Below are 15,971 nucleotides of genomic sequence, written 5' to 3'. Positions count from 1 at the left end.
TAGCTAAATATAAATTTTTTCTAAAACTACATACGTGAGAAGAAACGTCTTCCAGTGCTTGGTTTAACCCATCTAAAATGTTGACAACTGCTGATTTATCTTGAACTTGTTTGTCTCCTTTGTAAAAAGGCATCCCGGAAATGACTCTATTCGTCTTGTTGAAAATCTGTTCAAAGTAAAATATATGTCAGTCTAGAAACAAATAGTAGCGTTAAGATAATCAATACGCTATTGTCATTAATGTGGTTAAGCTATTCAGTCCTCCATATTTACTGGTTGTTCTTGCTCCTGTTGTAAAGCATTTTGCACCAATTTTTCCTTGGAGCAAAGTTCTTGATGCAATGTTTCCCATTTCTTTCTCATTTGCTCCGGTGATGTTGGCTTCACTCCTTCCAAGCCCAGTTCTCTGGATAATGAGTCAGGTCCCTCACTATGTAAAAGAAGAGAACGTTTATGGATAAAACACATTAACAAAATGTATTCTATTTCTAGTGTGTGGACTGGTCCAATATTTAGCTTAAAAAGTCACTATCCTCACATCTAGTAAAATGTCACTAGAACCTACCTATAAATCATAAGAAAGCAGTGAAAGGAAGCTTAGAAGTAAAACATAAAGAATGTAAAGTAAAACTCCATTTTGCATAAATATTTTATCATCCAACTAGTAAGAATTTCCATATGTATATCTATAGGTACAAGATTTACTACTGAAACTATGCCAGATATCTAGCTTAATTTGTAATAAAAAATGGTTTACATGACCTCAACACATAATATATTAATCATTAGAATTTTGGACACTCTTTTGTCTCACTCAATAAGGGGGTGTGGCAGAAATTAGACTATGGCATGTGTGCACCAAAAGTGCGCTATATTTGTGTCGTAACATTTTGTCATAAAGTGAGCCAACTAGGAGTTGGTCTTAGACAAGACAATAAAGATGCACCAGATTTACCATGAACCACTGTGAGGAATCTGGAGCATTTTAGACTGTCTATTCTAAGTTTTTATACCTGTCAGACAGTATTAGTAGATCTGAGCCATAGTATAAGGAGGAGAAAACTTCACACCTGATATTTGTCTGATCACTGGTTGTCTGCTGATTTATTATTTCACCCCCACGACTTGCAACCATCTGCAATAATTTCTTCTGCTCAGCAAGTTCCTGTTCCAGTTCCTGAAACAAAGTACCAAAAACCATGGTGTTTTATACTGTATTAAATACATGTAAAATGTATCTCTCTAAGTATGCTAATTCCAAAAACATGTAAGAAATAAAAATAAAAACTTTACTTGCATCAGAATAAAGGACCAATTTACAAAACATATGGCACTTCACAATCTTCCAGTGGTACAAAGATGGCAGTAATAATTATACAAGTTGGAGCTATGCAAGCCAGCAAAGTGCTTACACATACTGTATATACTCGAGTATAAGCCGACCCGAATATAAGCCGAGGCCCCTAATTTTACCCCCAAAACCCAGGAAAAGTTATTGACTCGACTATAAGCCTAGGGTGGGAAATACATCATCCCCCCCATGTCATCATCCAGACCCCGGCCATCATCCCCCCTTCATCATCATTGCCTGTCAATCCCTTCATCAGTGGTCTTCAACCTGCGGACCTCCAGATGTTGCACAACTACAACTCACAGCATGCCCGGACAGCCATCGGCTGTCCGGGCATGCTGGGTGTTGTAGTTTTGAAACCTCTGGAGGTCCGCAGGTTGAAGACCACTGCGGCCTTCGTCATCATCCAGCCCCTCTCCCCCCCCTTTTGTTTTGTATTCACCTCCCCTCGGCGGGAAGTTAGGGTGAGCTGGTCCGGATGGATGATGACGAAGGCCGCAGTGGTCTTCAACCTGCGGACCTCCAGAGGTTTCAAAACTACAACACCCAGCATGCCCGGACAGCCGATGGCTGTCCGGGCATGCTGGGAGTTGTAGTTTTGCAACATCTGGAGGTCCGCAGGTTGAAGACCACTGAGAAGGGATTGATAGGTGGAGAGTTCACTCGAGTATAAGCCGAGGGGACCGTTTTCAGCACAAAAAAATCGTGCTGAAAAACTCGGCTTATACTCGAGTATATACGGTAGCTACTATGCTCAGATGCACTCTTCAAGCCTTTAGTATGTTACACAGATCATTATAAAAATAAGAGAGGAGACCCTGAGCAAAAAACAATAAAAAAAATGTTTTATATTTTTATGATACCATACTGCCACATCCCAGGACCAGTGGACGCTTACTCATTAGAAGGATTCCTTCTCTCATGCTTTCTATCAAAACTATGCCTCCCAATATAACCTATGTACAAATTTACAAGTAAGTGACATGGCCAACCTTGATTGGGGCCTATCTCCAATAGTGTGTTAATGCCTGCACCAATATTACATACATGCTGCTGATAAAGCATCACAATTAAAATACAACATTGCAGAAACTGGTTAGTTATACTGATCTAAATACTTGCATAAATTGCAATTCAGTTAAAATAAAGATTTACCTTTTGTTTCTGAAGACTGTTCTGCTTTTGTAGTGAACGGGTAGTGCGTGCTTGAGCAAGCCATTCCTGGACACTGGGGCTTTGTGAAGAAGACAGCTCTGATTCAGACTCCTCTTTTTCATGGAACGTGCCCTGATCAAAGATAAATAGAATCAGAAAAAGGCCAGCCCTTGGCATGCCTAAGACATCACCTTTAGAAAATCAAATTGCTATAAAATAAAGGGTTGGAAAATAATAGGTTTCATTTTTTTTATCCTTCAAATCCTGCGTGAAATATTAACATGTATAGGAATATACACAATGTCTATGATTTTACTTTAGGGAAAATGTGCCAAAAGTTTCAATATAAACATATTCACTCCTATATGTTACATACCTATAGGTATTATGTATTGCTTGGATAACCCTAACTCTATAGGGCATCATTCCTGATTGTACAACTTTACAAGGAACATGATCTAGTAAATATTCAGTCAATAAGTGCAGGGGATTACAATATAAGAACAGAAACCTATGAGATGAGAACCATTTGGCCCATCTAGTCTGCCCAATAATCTGAATACTATGAATAGTCCCTGGCCGTATCTTATATGAAGGATAGCCTTATGCATATCCCATGCATGTTTAAACTCCTTCACTGTATTTTCAGCGACCAGAGAATGTTATAGGTCATTTTTTTCTATTATTAGTATCCTACAATATCCAGTATTGCATAAAAAAATCATTAAAATCATAACGTATTGCATTACATTCTCGACCTGATCCTGAGTCAATAGTAAGACCTCAAACTAGCCCTCATGTGCAACGCACTCCCTCATATTGCTTGTAGTAACAAATAGGTGTAGCGTGGGGTACTAAAGAATCAGCATTGCTTCTTTTACCATTTGGTCGTGCTGATTTACAGTGCATTACATTTGTCTCGAAGCCAGACAGGAAATGCGGGCCATCTAGTGGGTGTTATGGGTGTCCACAACTTTGAGATCCCTGAAATCTGAAGCCTATTTTATTGACTTTCTTGTCCTTAAAAACAAGGTTAGCTTGTAACACGAAGCAGCCTGTGGGTATCATCTAGTTCTGGTTGGTCAGTAAGTTTACACCCTCTATAAATTCAGACACAGCTGAATCTGCAGGTCCCCGCTGTAGTAGAAACATAATAATCCCTTCATTCATTTAACACATTCACGTCAGAATATGATTATGTGACGTGAAGAGATCAGTCACCCGTGTATAACTTCTTCTAATTGTTATGGCAAACATGTGAGACACAAATATTGTGTAAAACATATTTATGGCCACTTAAAGAAAAGGTTGGCACACCGATTTTAGTTTTTTAAATAAATCAGTCATCTTCATATAGCTGGAAGAAATTTACTGAGCTTTTTAATATTTTGTGGGCCAATAATTTATGTAAAATATACATTTTCCCAAACGTTTTTATTTCTCCATATAAAATGATGACTTAATAATGCAGACAAACTGTATAAAGTCTTTTACAAATCTAAATAGGTGCTACTATAACTGCACCTATAGCAATTATACACAAGCAGCACTATGCTCACTACTTTCTACCTCTATACAAACCAATTTCTTCTCAATGACTGCCTTCATCTAATATTAAAGATTTGCAGCAGAGTGTGCTGGGCAGATTATAGGGCAGAGGTTGACTGAATTATCACTATTTTTCTGCAAAATGTAGTAATGTCAGGTATTCAGATAAAAATTACAAAAATGTCCAAAAACATCCTCAAAACACACAGTAAATAGTATATGTGATTTATCACAAAATCAAAAAATATACCCAAAGACAAAGTAATTTTGGAGTGATTTGACATACAATGTATAATTGGTTTGCTTAGATAGTGATTAGGTAAAATACATTATTATTACTATTGATTGAAGGTTAAGGAAATAAAGAAGTGAAATATTGCACAGCACACCCTGATAAGTAAGAAAGATCAAAGAGCAAGCAATTCCCAAACCAAAAAACAGACATATTACATGTTCTGCTTTCATGTGTGCTTTCATCTCGCCCCATGCTAGCTTAGCCTGTGGAACAAACAAGACATAAAAGTGCTGTTATAGTGATACATTATTAATATGTTTCTACTCTATGCATTGTACTATACCCAATACTGCAGTAGTTACTGATTGCCTCAAAAGGCAACAATTATGATATCCAATCACAGTATAAAATGGTTACAGAGTTGGTAGCTATTAAAGTGATTCTTAACCGAGGAATTCTTGAACTCAAGAAAATGATCAGGCATTCCTGATAAGACAGGAGTGGCAAGAGCTGTACATTGATGTAGCAGGCATCATAAACTTAGCCAATCATAGATACTTGCCACTAAAATATTTGCCAAGACATCTGAACCAAAAAATATATTAAGTAATGCTTTCCCTTCATCTAGTTTCCCTAAGGGTAGTAATGGGAGCACAAGTGGCCTGGGAGTGAGAATATAATTCAGTAATTCCTCATGATAATAAGAAGTCTTAAGTCTTGGTTGGTTGATATCTTAGTGATCCATTGGGTCTTATGATCCACATATGACTCCTAAAAGGATTCATATAAATAGTCCTAATACAAATAGAATGCTTACTAATGTAAAAACATTTCTGAATGCCAATCATGCTTGGACTGAAAAACACTATCAAGAAATGTACCTGAATGCTGATTTGCTTGTCTTGTAGAACCCTTTGTAGTTCCAGGAGACTTCCCTTTAGTGTCCTCAGTTTCATGGCTAACTGTTCAGCCTCCTCCTTGGTGTGGGCCTTTCCTTCCATTAATAAGCTCTCACTGTGCACAGAGAGCTCGGACAGAGCCACCACCTTCTGTTCAATTTCCAGCAGCATGTTCTGCAGCAGTGAAAATAAACACGCAAATTCAAACATTTTATGAAAGAATCCCAGTCAACGTTGGCACTGGACTGCCATATTCCATTTCTGACCCACAAAGACAAAAAGAAATGAAGGTCATTTTTCCCTGGAGATCCATGAAATGTTCACCATTGGTGATGGCCAGGGTTTGGTTTTGTAAGGAATATGGAGTGTCGTAGGAAAGGTCCTGCCCAGTGCTTCATTCCATTATTCTTCAAGTAGATGATCTACACGCAGCACAAACTGACCACTAGACAGTCTTCTCTTCTACAAATGAGCCACGTGTTACACCGATAAGCTGCTGGCCTTCAGACGTTTGTGAATGACTCTGAGCATATCTACATAATCCTCTTTACAGATTAGCCTGCATAAACAGGTCTGTAAATGGGTATCCTTTTATGAACCACTGCAGTTATTTTTATCTTCCTAAAAAGTTCTGTGACTTCAGTAGTAAAAATGCCCAATTCTGAACTAAAACTGGATTCATGAATTATTTTGTGTTGGAGTGAAAAGACATGGATCATATCACACCAGAATGAATGTCAATTTAGTCATGTTTAGGCCTATGCATATAGAGTAATTTCACACTAAAAGCATATTGGAGGAGATTTCCTAATCCTGTCTAATACTAAGTGTAAATTTAGACCAGGCAGTCTAAGAATGCACCAGATTTATCACAGAGGCTCATATGCGGTTTGGAAAATCTATCACATTTTGCCTGACTTTATAGTACATATTTAAACCATGGTCTTTTTCTGTTAAGTCACCCCCTAGTTAGCATGGTGCAAAAAGTGTAGGTTCACAGGGGCATACAATGCACTGTTCTTGGATGTAAAAAATTAGCTGATTTCCAAGTATAATGCAAGTGTCACCCTCCAAAACCCTGCTCCCACTGATTTCAATGAGAAAGGGGAAAATGCAATGAAAAGAAGTGACATGCCACTTTTTCAGTGCGGTCCAGCACTGAAGCTCCCATTGAAGTCAATAGGAGCTTCAGGACCAACCTACCCCCTTTGCTGCCCGTGCAGAGCTTTACTTAGTGCATTTATGCCTGTGTGAACATACTCTAACACATAATAAATGTTGGCATGTATGGCTGGTTTAGTTTTTTCCTAACATACAGTCAGAATTCTGGCAAATTTGGAATAATTATATTTGCCTCATTGTTTTTTTTTTTTCATTGTTTTGCGGAATGATTATCTGACACTAAGACTTGACTTTACCTGGCAATCAATGAGCTGAGCTTCCATGTCCATGGGTTCTTCGAAAGCACGTAACACATTGTTTAAGGTAGCCCTGGCACCCAGCAGCCAATGATCTAGCTCATCAGCTTCAGTGCAGTATCTCTGCAGAGCCTGTTCATGACGCTGTTCTTCTAGCTGTTCATTAAGTTTTTCCTAATGATATAACAATATGTTTTCATTACTAGGTCATATTTGAAAACATTAGTGGAAGAATATTTCCTGTCAGGAAGAAAATTATCTTAACCCAGAGCGCAAAGTTAAAGGGGTTATCCACCAGAAGGTGATTTTAGTACGTAGCGGGCAGACAGTAATGGACATGCTTAGGAAGGATCTGCGCTTGTCTTGGAGCTAAATGGCTGTGTTGTGTGATTACCATAACACTGTGACTAACTTTCTGTGAACTGGTATTTCCTGTTTGAGTTTCCTTCATTGCCTACAAATACCATAATTACATTTTCCTCCCTCCCACACATCAGTCACCCAACCCATTGAAATATAAATGAGCTGCATCCATTCAAAAGCCCTGTGGTTTTCAATCAGGGTGTCTACAGCTGTTGCATTAGTTGCAGATTGATCTCCCTCCCACCAAGCGATCGATCCACCCATTGAAGCAGACAGGCTCCCTGTCATCAGCTGACTAGTGAGTCAGGTCTCGGACGCATTGCAACATGGGAAAAATCTGAGACAACAGTCATTTTGTATGCTGTTAAAAATAATAATGGGGTAAAAATAACATAAGAATTGTGAGAAAACCGTCACACACAGGTACAGACACTATATTATGAACTACACTAACTTTATAGCACCTGTAGCACAGTCAAATAAAAAAAAATTCTGGAATACCCCTTTAATATGACACCTGCATGTATATGTACTTCAGTGAATTTTAGATTACCTCTAATAGCTGGCGCTTTCCAGAAGCTTTCATTCTGATGGTAGCCATCCTTTCAGCCAACACAGTCAGTGTGGATTGCAGAGCTAGTTGGTCTGCAGCCTCAGAATCCAAAGATTCCGAAACAAGTTCATCTGCAAAAGATGCTTGCAACTTGCTGATTTCTTCTTGTAACATTAAGATTTCATCCATAAAAGCCTATAAGGAGAACAATAAAACATTGTTCAAATTTATGGACCGTCAACCAGTTTCTGTCAACAAGTTATTATATTCATCAGTACAGTTTCCTTTAATTCATGAGAAATACATTACACATTAAATGACCATTTGACATACCTGATGCTCGGCCATCTGACTTTCAGGTGTTTTACTGGGTTCTAGGCTTTCATTTAGTTTGACTTCAATGGCTTCCATTTTAGTGGAAATAGACTGGAGAGAATCTTGGTACCTCTGCTGTCGTTCAAGAGCCTCATATAAAGTGCGCTGCTTTTCACTAATCTGATAATGTAATACAAAGCAAGTGAATTGACTTATGTACATAGCTGCTAAACCTAAAAATAAGAGAAATTTCCAATAAGGCAGATTTGCTTCTGGGACTGTGCTTACTGACAAAACAACCCTGTTCAGATGAATAGAACAGATTTTCTATGTGAAATTAGTTGTGTGTATATATATTCTACACATTTTCAATATACTTATTTGCAGAGAATTTTTTGGACACTGGTAGTTTAGGTTTTTCAGTAAACGTTTGAGTATAACATTAGTTGTGGAATCCCAGTTCATGTAGTGCACAGATCAAAAAGCAATGAAATTATGTAACGTAATACTTATATCATGTAAAAACCCACCACATTCTTCAACGTCTCCCAGGAACGCTGAAGGTCATCTAGTTTGGCATGAGCAGCCATCTCTATCCCTGGCTCATACATGTCTTGAGGTAACGTGGTGTTTGGTTGGATCTTGGCTGCATCCGTCTGCAACTGTTCAGCAGATAAGGCCTGGTAATAAGCAATGTCCTAAGAGCATGAAGCACAACATAGTACTTTCAACAGATCACATACCACAAGCATGCACGCTTTCTTTTATATTAAATTAGATTAGATAGATACACTTTTCTTGTTTCCTTAGACCAGGGTTTCACTGCAACTTTTTGTAGCGCTACCAAATATATTTTACAATTTATGCAACTGCATCAGCTCATACCAAGACATTGAGTTATGTGCATTTTGTGGACTATTGGTATTACTCAATAGTTAAAATTAATCCATAGCACTACAAAAAGTCATAGTGTAGCCCAGGCTTTAATGTTGTTATAGTTGTTAGTTTTCACATTATAGTTAAAAAAAAGTTTACTCAAATACTAAAAAGGCTCAGCAAACGCAAAGAAAAAAAAAAGGTGCAGCTGAACATCGGGGTCTGGGTTAATATATATATATATATACGGTATATATATTTAGCTGTATTCAGAATCACTAACTGCTAAATGATTCCAATAAAAGCAGTTATATTAAATCCCCTTGGCTTTCTTGCAGTCAGGAAAGATTTCATTTTATGAAAGCTTGTGCCTGCTGTACCAAAGGATGGATACAGGTAGCTATAAAGCTGCATTCACATATTCTGGTGCATGTTTGTGACAAAAGTTCTGACTGCAATTCCCCTAAAGAAAGAGATCAACAAATTTATTGTTTATGACACAATAACAAAACTAGAAAACAAAATATCTAAAGTATATTCAACTGCATTCCTAATGCAAATAAGAATCTGCTCACATAATGTTTTGTAGCCATGTTCTACTATATATATGTTGAAAATAGAAAAAATTTGTCCCATGACTCAATGTAAGTGCTGCACGACACAGACAGGGCCAGGGAGGGAAGGGGTAGGTACAAACATGTAGGACGTATTGTACGTAAATGCATTTGTGGTTTGAATTCTATCAATCTATTTTATTTAGCAAAAAAAATAGTTCAAGAGAGAAAAAATTTTTCTCACATTTTCAACACATTGATTAAAAAAAATAAAAAAAAAAATTAAAAAAAAACAGGCACTTCCCCTGTTACTTGCCGAAACTTCTTACATATTTGTGATTGTTTGGGGTCTGGGTGTTCAGAATGTTAGAAGGAACCAGGAGAAGCATGTAGCTGTGCGCTTCACTCCCTGACAGGCTGCAATCTCTGTCTTAAAGACGGAAATCAACTCTATAGTAAGTTTATCATCTATTATAACAAGCAGACAGCAGAGTAGCTCTTCTCTATGGTTGGGGAAAGCAACAGACGAGAAGACACCATGGCCCAAACTGTGTGAGAGAAAAAGTGGAGAGATTTTCCCACAGCAGCCAATCACAGCTCAGCTTTCACTTTACTAGAACTCATTAGCTGAGCTGTGATTGGTGGCCTTGGGAAAAACCACTCCCACTTTTTCTCTCACACAGTTTCATTACTATGGGCCCATCTGATAATTCTTCCCCTAAGGTCCAGGGTCTTTAAACCAGGGTTACTATTAACCCAGTGTTTATGTAATAATTATAATGGGACCTTTTAATATACTGCCTGTTCTAACACTGTACTATTATATATATATATATCCAATAATTTACAAAATAATATTACGAAAACCCCAAAAAGCATTTTCCCCAATAAAAACAAATAAATCCCTGCTTTATTTAACAATTCCTACATTCAGTTAAATATTTAAGGGCGGTGTTCACAACACATTTTTAGCAATTATTGGTTGTACTCCATATGCCAGGAAAAAGGTTGCTTCGTACAGAAGGGGATTCGTAACAGCAGTGAGACTATGGACGAATTGGCATCTGATAGGGTTGTTGGTTGAACTTGGTCTTTTTTTCAACCTTATCAACTACATATGCCACTGTATACACACATATTGGGATCCATTGCTAACAGATTCCTATAGTAGAAAGTATACACTTTCTTAGAAGTAGTATATCCCACTATACTATTCCATACCTTTTTCTGCTGGACCATGAGGCTACAATTATCTTTTTTTTTGGGCCTCCCTCTAATGAATGGGGCAATGGGTAGGTGTTTAACAAGATGTGAACCAGGCCTTATGATGGCTATTTCTCACTACTCTGCTATTAATATGTCTACTCAGACTGGCTGACTGATTGTATTACCATAGGGAGATGGATGAGCCACTGCCAGATCATTGAGATGGTCAATATGTTATAAGGAAAATTAGACACTGTCATGGATCACCCCCTCAAGGCTTGCTCTAGGTATTACAAAGCATACTAGTGTTGTCTGGAGAGTTGTGTCAGTTAGGATACATTTACCTTTTATAGGGGAGTTTTAGTCACTTTTCTATAGGGGACATCTGGTATAAAAACACACTAACACATAACATCACAAACAACTCTACCAATTTAAATGTAATAGAAATGGTTATGGCAATAAGAAACATATAGAGGTGTATTAGGGAGGATTTATAAGCCACACATTTATTGGATAAAAATAGACAGTCTTGTAAACAAAAGAATCAGAAAGATCTCTGTCTCTATGTAATCTCAATTAGAAGATGGAGGCTTTCTCTTGGGGCAGTGGTCTGCCTGGAACCAGAATACTAATCTGTTTAAAGGGGTATTCCGGCATCTAACATTTTATCCTCTATCCAAAGGATAGGGTATAAAATGTCTGAACGCGGGAGGGACCCCCACGATCTCCCTGCATTGTATACAGGACTGCGTCTCCAGTTTCAGAAACCTCCAGTTTCCGGGACTGGAAATGTGACGTAACGCCATGCCCCCTCCATTCATGTCTATGGGAGGGGGCGTATTTTCAGTGATGGCTTCTTCTGCTTGGAATAACTGAATGGTACTTGTGAAGTCTCTCAGCTAGGTTCTTGAAAAGTCTCTAGAAAGGTGCACTGGTTGTCTATTAAAAGGAGAAGTCTCACACAAAAAAATGTATCCCCTATCCACAGTACAGGGGATAGGTTTTAGATGGGGTAGTGTGGGGGGTTTCGAGCACCGGGGCCCCCCGCAATCTCCTTTACAGAGCCTCGGCTCTCCCCTGGAGTACCCACGGTCCCTTCATATATCTCTATGGGAGAATCATATATCTCCCAAAAAGATATATGGAGGGGGGCGGGTGCCCCACGCTTTGAGCATGGGTTGCAACGCACTGGTCCCGGGAAGAGCCAGGACTCCGATCTAAAACTCATCCCCTATCCGGCTATTAGGGGATAAGTTCTTTGTATGAAATATATCCTTCATTAGACAAGAAGGGCAACTGGATAGTTGAACTGCATGGAGGAGGCGTGTTGGCCGCAGCTTCGTGCTGTGGTTAAAAATGCTTGTTCCATGCAGGGAGACGGGGCGCCGTTCAGGAGATCACGGGGGGCCCCAGTCGTCGGACTAACACTTATCCCCTATACTTAAGATAGGGGATAAGTTGTATATCCTGGAGTTATCCGTTTAAATTGTTATCATTGAGGCAGAGTACGTGTTTTTAAAAACACCAATACAAGCCCCCTCAAGAGGGGAGTTCTAGCATATATAGGGGTTTTTGTACCCCCGGTCTCTTCTTGCCCTTAGGGAGAACAGTGTTTATTGGTCATAATATAGCCAGATTTTAGGGTCAGTATTATGGTTGTGATACATGGAATCTACTAATCCAATCTTAAAACACCATGAAGTCAGATAAAAATGTATATTCTAAACAGACTTTCAAATAAATAAGCGTTAAACAATTCTGTAGCCCAACAATTGTTGAAGTTCAAGTATGAGGATATAATATCACATTTAACAGCTAATATGTGAATAAGCAGAACACAAAAAAATACAAGAAAATTAACAGGACAAAACAAATCTACCAGACAAGTGCAGCCCATGATTTCCTGGATCACATAAAGACACAACAGCTAAACCATTAGGTGTGAGGCAAATGTATGTAATATAGGGAAAAATGCAAACAAAATTACACTTTAAAGCTCAGCAAGACTGCGTGTATGCATGGTGCAGAAGCCACCGAACTGAAAGGAAGTGAGGAGGCCCTAAAAATAGAAAAGTGACAAATTCTCTAATAAGTATTTTAATAATCATCTTGTTTAGGAAACCATATACTTGTGTGCAGAGAAGAGCACAAGGGTCCAGAGAATCTGGCGCTGCACTTGCTGGCATCAAGTAAATACAGCATAGTGATACCTGATTAACAGAAGCATCTGTATTAGCCACAGGTGAAGGAGACCGACAGGCGGGTGGAGAGGAGATCTCACTGTTCGTACCCTCCTCCCCTGATTCCTCAGTGACAGGAGACAGAAGAGTGTGGCAGCGACCAGCGGTCATCTGTCACAGGAGAACACCGGAAGAACCCCAGAGGACAGCAAGCAGAGAGAAGTCAGAGATTTGACACAAAATAACAAACATTACATGACAAGTAGCATATGCACATAAAGGGATATACAGCTGTTTGTTACCTGCAGCCTGATAATAATATAAATGTGCATGAAATAACAACAAACTACAGATGTACACAAAACAAAGAAAGCCAATCGGAGTCACTTATATGAAAAACATTTACATACAATATACAAAGTGAATTGCGAGAGGAATATAGCATCAGTAAGGTGATATCACCGGCCCTCCATACAATATATCAATAAAGAGTACATAGACAGGTAACAAGCTATAGCAGCATATTTTGAACAAGATTAAAGGGGCACTCCGCTGCTCAGCGGCGTTTGGAACAACACTGGAGCAGGAAGCTCGTGACGCCATAGCCCCGCCATCATGACGTCAAGCCCCGCCCCTCAATGCAAGTCTATGGGAGGGGGCGTGACGTCATGGGGGGGGGGGGGGGGGGCTTTGACGCCACAAGCTCCGGGTGCCGGCTACAGCATATAGGAACAGTTTGTTCAGAACGCTGCGCAGCGGAGTACCCCTTTAAGGTATAATAGCACACTATGGCACTAAAGCAGGGGTCTCAAACTGGTGGCCCTTCAGATGTTGCAAAACTTCAATTCCCAGCATGCCCAGACAGCCATTAGCTGCAGCCAACTGTTGTCCGGGCATGTCCAGGCATGCTGGGAGTTGAAGTTTTTGAACATATGGAGGGCCACCAGTTTGAGACCTTTGCACTAAAGGGTAAGGTATATGGTATGCACACTCAAAGTGAGAGTAAAGTGCCAAATAAGTAAAATGGGGGGTAAACAGAGGACAAATAGTAGCAGGAGCTGGGATAGCACCACTCCACACACATTTCGGTACGCCACCTTCGTCTGGGAGTCCTCACTTTGAGTGTTTAGGGTGGATATGGTACACCTTACCCTTTAGTGCAATAGTGTGCCATTATACCTTAATCTTGTTCAAAATATGCTGCTATAGCCTGTGACCTGTCTATGTACTCTTCATTGATATAATGCATGCAGGGCCGGTGATATCACCTTATTGATGCTGTATTCCTCTCGCAATTCACTTTTTATATTGTATGTAAACGTTTTTCATGTATATTTAATAAACTTGTTGTCTCTCAGACACATTATTTATTCATAAGTGAGCACGATTTTGTCTCCGGTTTAAAAACCGTACTGCAACCGCATATGTTTTTTTTTTTTAACATGGACGTCAATGGGAAACGCACATGTATACGGTTCCATACGGGAAAACGTATACGGTTTTTACTTTCTACATGCGCATTTGCATCCTAAAGTCCCCACCCAAGACCCCTTCCATTAAAAATGGACAATTTTTTAAAAAATGTATGTTTTTTTTTTTCTATAAAAACGGACGGAACTGTATGCACTTTTAAAAACAGTATACAGACAACAACTTACTGTTACCGTATATAAGACCTACAGTAATTATCTGTAAAACATTTATTTTTGGGGTGACTGTTGGCAACAAAGTGTTAAGCACTTTCTAAGATGGATTTTTTAAGGTGATTAAATAATATTTTATTATATGAGCTAAGCTAAGGCTGACATTACATGTGTATATACATTTATTATATACTACTCAGTGGTTTAACTTGAACTTTCCCATCAAAATCTGTAACCCACTCCCTTAAACATCACATGTACTATAGCACCAGAGCTCAGTCTTTATTATACTGCATGTTTATGCCCCTGCTTTCAATCCTACAGTAAAACTGCCTGCATAGTCTTTACTGTTTCTTAGCAACCTTTCATATAAATCATTGTTTTGCTGGCTTAGAATGTATGCTCACTCTCGCACTCTAGGCCCTATTCACATTATGCTCATTGTCACTGATGCATGTTCACACTAAAATACCATTAAAAAATATCCGAATACAGTGATCCCTCAACTTACAATGGCCTAAACATACAATAGTTTCAACATACAATGGTCTTTTCTGGACCACTGTAACTTGAAACCAGACTCCACATACAATGCTACGGACAGTCCAGATCTGTGAAACGTGTCAATGGCTGGAAGATCTGACCAATCAGAATGGGCATTTCACTGGTAAAACACCTGTATTACTGAAGTGTATGCACTGAATTCCTGTCTGGTAGCGCCTCCCTACAGTACAAGGAGGTATTATATATCCTGTACTACTCCTTACCTGTGCCAGGATTAGCTGCTCCTTTGGACACCAGGTGAGGGCAGCTCCATTTTACTTTTTTAGGACATTGCATGTACTGTACAGGACCCTGAAGAAGCTCCTGTCCTCTACATAGACAGTGATTTACAGCTCCCAACAACTCTTTCTTACTTTTATATTTAAGGACTTGCTTAACCTGTATTAGTTATCTACTTATTTTTCTTTTTGGATGACATTTTGGGGCTTCAGAACCAATTACCATGTTTCCATAGAGTTATGGTCTCAACATACAATGGTTTCAACATACAATGGTCGTCCTGCAACAAATCAATATTGTAACTTCAGGGACCACTGTATAGTGCTGCATGGCACCTTCAATGTAGTCCCTAAATGTAGTCACAAGTATACTCTGTTTGGTCTATTAAAGCCTGTGGCTATGCAGTAAGCACACCGTGGCAGCCACATGCTGCTGAATTGCTGTGGATTTTACAAAGTGGAATATCAGTGCAGTGTTTGCTCAGCAAATTCTACAGTGGCAATGCAGTGCAGATGTGCTGCCAATTTGCCACTGTGGATGAGCAAATGAAAATAAAATCTGAGGATTTACTGCTGATCTGTAGCATTTTGGCAACAAAATCCACAACTTCAATAGATTTATTCCAAATTTTGACTTCCCCACGGAGGTCAACTGAGAAAATCTGCAAAAACAAGACAGGACATGCTGCAGATGTAAAATCTATACCACAGGACACTATCTGCTCATTGCTGAAATTGTAAATGAGTAAAAAAAATCCACAACATTTCCGCCAAGTGAGGCCAAAGCTTTATGTGCAATTCATTTTAAATAAGTTTTGAATGATTTAATAAAGAGAGTACCATACAGGCCAGACATACAGGAACGGGCCAAGGAAAGAGACATGTAAAAT

At 39.0% G+C, this 15,971-nt stretch overlaps 1 protein-coding gene across 13 annotated transcripts in view; it reads right to left on the bottom strand.

Annotated features, from left to right (window-relative positions):
* Positions 1-15,971, bottom strand: part of SYNE1 (spectrin repeat containing nuclear envelope protein 1) — a 483,893-nt gene that overhangs the window by 107,883 nt on the left and 360,039 nt on the right. For 10 of the 13 annotated variants that reach the window (XM_056567280.1, XM_056567285.1, XM_056567279.1 and 7 more), the window contains 10 exons: positions 12,687-12,827; positions 8,368-8,535; positions 7,856-8,017; positions 7,523-7,717; positions 6,607-6,780; positions 5,171-5,362; positions 2,507-2,638; positions 1,071-1,177; positions 274-430; positions 35-166 (listed from right to left, as the gene is read on the bottom strand). In XM_056567280.1, the coding sequence (XP_056423255.1) occupies positions 35-166; positions 274-430; positions 1,071-1,177; positions 2,507-2,638; positions 5,171-5,362; positions 6,607-6,780; positions 7,523-7,717; positions 7,856-8,017; positions 8,368-8,535; positions 12,687-12,827 (1,560 nt within the window). The remainder of the gene's footprint in view (positions 1-34; positions 167-273; positions 431-1,070; positions 1,178-2,506; positions 2,639-5,170; positions 5,363-6,606; positions 6,781-7,522; positions 7,718-7,855; positions 8,018-8,367; positions 8,536-12,686; positions 12,828-15,971) is intronic. The other 3 variants (XM_056567281.1, XM_056567287.1, XM_056567288.1) reach the window with 3 other exon arrangements.

The sequence above is a fragment of the Hyla sarda genome, chromosome 3 (genome assembly GCF_029499605.1).
Source record: "Hyla sarda isolate aHylSar1 chromosome 3, aHylSar1.hap1, whole genome shotgun sequence".
Taxonomy (NCBI): Eukaryota; Metazoa; Chordata; class Amphibia; order Anura; family Hylidae; genus Hyla; species Hyla sarda.
Note: the sequence above shows the minus strand (reverse complement) of the source record. Positions and strands in the feature narration are given on the sequence as shown.